We start from the raw sequence: 6,505 nt of genomic DNA, 5'->3' as shown, positions 1-6,505 counted from the left end.
GCCCAGAAGCACGATGTCCAGCCTGCTTGCTTTGACCCATTTGCTATCAATCCGGCTGGTAAATATCATATTGCCATGTTATGCTGTTCAAATATTCCCCGGTTATGGTGTTCAAATGTTTATTTGAAGGGGCAAAGGTATTCTTGTCTCAACTGTGGCTTTGACAAAAGCCACAGTTGAGTACTTGTGTTGTGTGTGACTTCAACTTTGAGCTACCCATGACCCTTTATTGGGCTGGGCTGAAGACCGCCAACAGAACAGAGAACTTCTTCCCCATCCTCTGCAAACTGCTTCCCCCCCCCCTTGAGCCGCCGCCGGCGCCCAGCATCCCGCTCCCGGTGCCTCCGGCTAGCGCTAGGCCATCCGGTCTGTAGCTTCGCCACTGAGGTTAGCTTGCTAGCCCTTCTTTTCCATCTAATCTTTGATCCAAGAACACCCATTCCATCGAAGAAATGGGGAAGCAAGATGACCCCAATCCCCCACCACTCGCAGATCGGATGGCGAGGAGGTCGAGGAAGAAGCAGCGCGTGCCCAGCCTCTCCGAGGACCTCGTCCTCGAGATCCTCTCGCGGGTGCCCTACAGGTCGCTGTGCCGCTTCAAGTGCGTGTCCAGATCCTGGCTCGCCCTCTGCTCCGACCCGGACCTCCGCAAGAAATCGCCCCAGACCCTGTCCGGCTTCTTCTGCTTCCCCCGTCAGGAAGACGACCACAACAGCCCCCGGTTCCTCAACTTGTCCGGGAGAGGACGACGCTGGCCGACCCCTCTCCCCCTCTCTTGGAGGGCTATACAGGTCCCATGTTCGTGGAGTGCTGCAGCAGCCTTCTCCTCTGGAAAGTCTGGAGATCGTCTCCGTTTGAGCCAGAGTACGTCGTGTCGAATCCCGCGACTCAGGAATGGATCCTGTTGCCGCCTACAGAGGCTAGGCATCTTCTGCACTTTGTCCGTTTGGGGTTCGACCCGGCCGTGCCCTCCTGCTTCTATGTTTTCATGTTCGTGACGAGTGAATCCTTCAGAGTAACTGGAATGGAGATCTACTCGTCGGAAACTGGAGGTTGGGTTTTCAGGCAGAGTGAGTGGGGCGACTACACTAGAGTGGACCATGATACAGACACCATATTATTTAATGACACCCTCTATTCAGTTACCACTGATTTATCACTAGCGTCGGTAGACACAGAAGGCAAGACTTGGCGGAAAATCCGCATGCCGCACAGCTACATACGGCCCAAGATCAGAAAGGATGACTGTTTGATCGCGCATTCTCGGGGCTGACTGTATGCTATGCACATGGATTTTCGTAATGACAACCAGCTATCAGTTTGGGCACTGGGGGCTAATGGCAATGAGCAGTGGACCCTGGAACATTCTGTGAGCATCACGCACCTCCTTGGAAGGCATCATCGCAGCAGATATGAGTTCTACGTGTTGGTTGCAGCACATCCGGAGCGTAATTTGATTTACCTTACTGGTGGGTTGCGTGATGAACTCATGTCGTATGATATGGACAAGAAGGAAGTTCATGTTATCTGCACTCTTGAAGAATACTTTCTGGCCCCATGTTTGCTCTATATTCCCTGCTTTGTGGAATGGTCTTTGCCTCTTTCCGATGGTCACTGAAAGCTAGAGAAGCTTCCCTTATGCTAAGTTGGCAAGGCATCAGTGCCTTCATAGTAATGGTGTTGAATAGGGCCTGAACTCCAGTTTTGGGCAGTGGTGACTTGGACAGTTCGACCTCCAAAGTCTACATCAATTTGGTACTCTCACTGCTGGTGTTCCTTTGTGGCTTCCAGCGACATTGGTTAGTCATGTATCTTGTATGTAACCAAGCTCTTCATTAGGTGCTAATAGCCTAATACTAGGAGAGTTATTCGAGTGGATGCAGTTGTTCTGTTTGCTTTGATATTCTAACAGCTGTTGTCACGTTTTAAGCTGTCAGGTCCTCGTTTTTAGTATATGTGACTAAACACATTATGTATGGTGGGGTTTTCTGCATTCACATCTGTTCTTTATTTCCTGCATATGCAACTTATTATCTGTCATCTGTCAACACTGAACAACTTATTATTCGAGTGTCATGTTTGTTTACCTGATGCTCACTTCTTGTTTGACGTGGCAATACTTCTGGTAATATAATATATTATCTCCTTGATTCCAGTCAGCATGATGTTCTGTTGATGCTGCCAACCTTATGATGCTTCATCACAGGGTTCAAAAGTAGTAAACTTTCAAGTTATCTTTCAAGTTATGCTGAGCTGGGCCTAATTCGCTCCATGATACTTCCGAAGTTATGTTTGCTTCATTAGTTATGTAATACTGAGCAAGTTTGTCATTCACCACTGTGGCTCATGTGCTCTAGTGTATTCTTTCTTCTTGCATTGATATTTTATAATCTTGTCCTTTTGTCTTACGTTCTGACTAGAGCACCGCTACACCATCAGCAAGCACTAGCGAATACCAGAGATTGCAGGATCACATTATCATATATGAATCTCTCAATCAATATAGGCTGTTGCCTGCTAAGTTCAGTTCTGAAAAATATGATTTTCCTTTAATCTTTAAATCTAGAAAGCAAACAAAATTGTACACTTGACATTCGAAACTGTGAGTTCTCAGATATACTCGTATATGGATTGAATTCCTTCGCAGTGATCAGCACTTCAGAAGTACCAAGTCGCTTCAGAAAACTGGTATAGTTAAGTGGACAAAACTGAAAGTTCTGAAGTCAAATGTTGGAAATTACATGTAGATCACAGTCATACAAGCAACTAATAATAGCACATCATATTCATTATGGCTACTGTTATTCATGATGTTCTTGCTTATATTTTGGTATAAGCAAATTGTTGTGCTCTTTGATCTCTGTGCAAACAAACAGATTACTGTTTTTGAGTTCTTACAATTGGATGGACGAGTTAGCTTTAACATATGGTTGCCGCCAGTGGTTGGAATTGGTAAACAAAGTTTACTCTTTCCACTTTGAAAATACCCAGGATAAGATAATCTGGAAATGGAATGGCAATGGAAAATTCGCCACCAATTCAGTTTATGACCGCATTTCTAGATGCCAGCCCAGAGGATGTTTCAAACATATTTGGAAATCTAGACTACCGTATAAAATTAAAATCTTTACATGGCTCTTGGAAAACAAGGTTGTTCTAACCAGAGAAAATATTGTCAGAAAAAAAATGGCCTGGCAACCCTGCATGTTCTTTCTGTTCTCAACTTGAGACAGTAGATCACTTGTTCTTCCAATGACCTGTGGCCCGAGTCACTTGGGGGTTTGTGGCACTCTGCCTGGGAGCAAATAATATACCAGGTAATGTCTTGCAATACCATGCGTGGATCAATAAATGGTTACCTGAGGGTAGTGCAGTTCACCATCTTGGGTTTGCAGCTATCTGTTGGGAAATCTGGAAGTGCCGAAATAAAGCATGCTTTGACAAGAAATTGATTAAGCACCCGTCTGAAATAATTTTTCATGCTTGCTCTTTTATGACATACTGGGCAGGCCTATACCCACCGGAGATACCAGGAAAACTTCTGGATGGTGTCAAGACGCTGCTGGCGTGCGTGCAAAAGGCGATGGCTCAACAACCGACAAGCACGTTGAGGATCCTACCTGCTGCGATGGATGAAGACCAAGACGAGGAGGCTGACGAGTGAATTCGGTGCTGCTACTTCAAGTCTTTTGCCTTTTCGCTAGTTCGGTAGTTTAAGCATGTCTTGTTATGAACTTGTTCTGTTCTTCCTAGGACTACTGGTTGTAATTTGACAGAGCATCCGAATCAGATCTTGGGTCTCTGAATGAGGCACTGGGCCTTTATCCCTCCCCCCCTCCCCCATCTCCCTCTCTATTTCTTGCTGTTCAAACTTCTGTATTTCTGTTTTCTATGAAATGGAAATGGGGTGAGCCCATCTCGAAAAAAAATAAGCAAATTGTTAACGTGCAGTGAATCATATGTATTGTTGTGCCAGCATGTGAATCTTCATAAGCATTGTTTATGCAAATGAAGTTTGTTCAGGTTATATGAAGAATTTATCGTAAGCCTTAGCTAACTATCAGCTGAGTGTTTCGGATTAGCTCAGTATCAGAGCCTAATGGTGCGCCAGGCCATCGTGGAGAAGCGGTGGGGAGGGGGAGATGTGTGCCACGGCCGGGCGGGCAGACCCGGTTCTGGCAAAGCACTAATCAATCGAAGCATCTACTCCATATATCAATAAACAATAGACAACGCAACGATCAAGATATAATCAGGGTGCAGCGGCCCTGTCACCACGAGGTGTCAATCAGGATCAGGTTAACGCTTGGGGCACCGCCCTCTCACTGGGTGAGGGGGCGGTGGGTGTAATAATAAAGAGCAGAGCAACAGAACTTCGAATCCTACATTTACGAAATATCGTACGTTCCAACCTTATAAGCAGCTTGTCGCTCCAAAATCTGAATGTGCAAAGAAACTTGACTATCTCATGCCTGGGAAGAGGGAAGTGACAGCCATGATCTCTACTGCTTGAAGAAATCCTTCAGCTTCCTCAGCCAGAGGAGGTACTCACGGCTGTCCTTGTTGATCATGTACTCATGCAAGAAGTTTGTCGTCAGGGGTGAGATGCCACGCAGTTCCAGGTACTTGTGGAATGCCCTCTGCAGGTTCTCATCAAGGTCACTGAAGCAGACAAGCAAATGTTGATTGTCAGCATAAAACAGGGATACATTAAAGCACTAATATATGCAAAAAAAAACTAGTTAGTTTAGTTGCCTCCTTACTTGAAATCAGGACCCTCATATGCAATTAAGTCAATTTCATCGTTCCCGGTTGGCTGGCTCACGGACAAGGAGTCGATGATGACCTCATCAGGATAGGCAGTGCAGGTGAATTCAAGGATGGGGCCATCACCCTTGGTGATAGTGACCGTGAGAGGAATGCTCGACTGGGGGGGCTTCTCGCCTTGATCTTCATTGCTGCCATCTCCCCCCTCACCCTTGTCCTCGTCATTCCGGTCATGATCAGGATCATCTCCAGTGACTAGGCTGGGCATGTGAGCCACAACCTCAATCTGCTCACCATGATATGTCCTTTTAAGGGTAATTGCATTCATCCCCTTTTCATCAGTGATTTTGAAAGGGAAATTATCTGGAATCTCCTCAACCTGATTTCAAGACGAATATATGAGAATCCAACTAAAAAGAATACTTAAAATGAACGACAATGGAAGGTTCTCTGCACAAGATTAAAACTGGCTGGTTGACATAAGAACCATCATTTCACAGGCAGACTCTTCTATCCTGCCGTATAGATATCAACAATTGCAATAAATTCATTCGATTCTGCTACCTACCGACCATCTATAATACTCAAAGCATGGATGCTTTAGATTGGCAAAGGTGAACCACAATGCCAATCACACTGTTCATACTAATACACACAACACCACCAAGCAGCAGCAAATATTCATCGCTTGCACAAATAAAACCACAATACAATAACAAAATTATAGTGACAACAGGCACATGTATTCAAGGACATAGAGCTGCCAGGTCAGTAAAGCCAAAAAAAATCTTTGTACTAGCAACCGTATAATTTCTGGATTGGTATAGTTATATAGCAAGTGAAAAGGCTAAGACACCAAAATTGAATAAAATCAAAGGAAGAGTTGCAACTAAAATCAGATGTGTAAAAAAATCACCACAATTTGCTGAGGAAAACTCTAATACAGCTAAATTCTGCCTCAGAGCAGAACAATCAGTTGTTCGAACGTGCAGAAGTACGAACTTAGCATAAACGGCAAGCAGGAGTAGAGGACTACACTCCCATTCGCGGAATGAGCATACGGATTGGACCAAAATATCAACACAACAATACTATTTAAACATCCTCCTTGTCGCTAACATCAGATCTCAATTCGCAGCGCTTACAGCAGAATACATGACACAAATAATCAATCCACCAAACAGGCCATAAATTGGCTCGCTAGAGTGACTGGACTTTCACCGACAAGAGACCAGGGCGCCAAACGAGGATTTTGGGCTTCTACGCCAAGATCCGAACTAAGATACATTACTCATAGGGGAATCGGCTCGCTTACCCTGTCGTGGTCGTCGCAGTCCTCGGCGTACTTGATCTCGGAGTCGATGACGCTGAGGAGCTCGGCGTCGGAGCTGGGCCTCGCCGCGGGCGCCGACGAGAACGGCATCGCGCGGGGATGCGGCCGCGCCGCGGCGGCGGCGAGGGGCCGGAGCAGGGCCAAGCCGCGGTGGGCCCCCGTGGAGGTGGAGGCGGAGGCGCGCAGGATCAGGGGGGCCGCGGATGCCGCGGCGCGGCGGGCTGCGGCGAAGAGGGCCATGGCGAGAGGAGCGGTGGCGTGTGAACCTTGCTAGGGTTTACGGGGTTTAGGGGTTGGGGCACTTCTGGAAGGCGTGGGGATTGCGAGGCTTAAGGAGAAGGGACGCGATGTGGGACCCATCCGTCAGCTTCATCTCTAGCCTGTTTTGTTCCATATTTTCTGCCC

The 6,505-nt window shown here is 46.5% G+C and overlaps 1 protein-coding gene and 1 long non-coding RNA gene across 2 annotated transcripts; one reads left to right on the top strand and one right to left on the bottom strand.

Annotated features, from left to right (window-relative positions):
• The first annotated feature begins 258 nt into the window (after positions 1 to 258).
• Positions 259 to 2,134, top strand: LOC120706022. Its single transcript, XR_005688152.1, has 2 exons — positions 259 to 387; positions 493 to 2,134. It is a non-coding gene; the product is annotated as an uncharacterized LOC120706022 (long non-coding RNA).
• A 2,079-nt stretch (positions 2,135 to 4,213) lies between these two features.
• Positions 4,214 to 6,402, bottom strand: LOC120706021 (uncharacterized protein At2g39795, mitochondrial-like). Its single transcript, XM_039990583.1, has 3 exons — positions 6,083 to 6,402; positions 4,764 to 5,146; positions 4,214 to 4,662 (listed from the first exon to the last, which is right to left on the bottom strand). The coding sequence occupies exons 1-3, from the start codon at positions 6,338 to 6,340 to the stop codon at positions 4,503 to 4,505; spliced, it is 801 nt and encodes a 266-aa protein (XP_039846517.1). The 5' UTR covers positions 6,341 to 6,402; the 3' UTR covers positions 4,214 to 4,502.
• Positions 6,403 to 6,505: the final 103 nt, after the last annotated feature.

The sequence above is a fragment of the Panicum virgatum genome, chromosome 5K (genome assembly GCF_016808335.1).
Source record: "Panicum virgatum strain AP13 chromosome 5K, P.virgatum_v5, whole genome shotgun sequence".
In the NCBI taxonomy this organism is placed as follows: Eukaryota; Viridiplantae; Streptophyta; class Magnoliopsida; order Poales; family Poaceae; genus Panicum; species Panicum virgatum.
This window is presented reverse-complemented; position numbering and strand designations above follow the sequence as displayed.

Excerpts from the sequence above, each read along its gene's own strand:
- LOC120706021 (XM_039990583.1), bottom strand. The coding sequence starts at position 6,340 with ATGGCCCTCTTCGCCGCAGCCCGCCGCGCCGCGGCATCCGCGGCCCCC. Across the intron at positions 5,147-6,082 it reads ACTGCGACGACCACGACAGG|GTTGAGGAGATTCCAGATAA; the intron begins GTAAGCGAGCCG and ends TCTTGAAATCAG. Across the intron at positions 4,663-4,763 it reads TATGAGGGTCCTGATTTCAA|TGACCTTGATGAGAACCTGC; the intron begins GTAAGGAGGCAA and ends TGTCTGCTTCAG.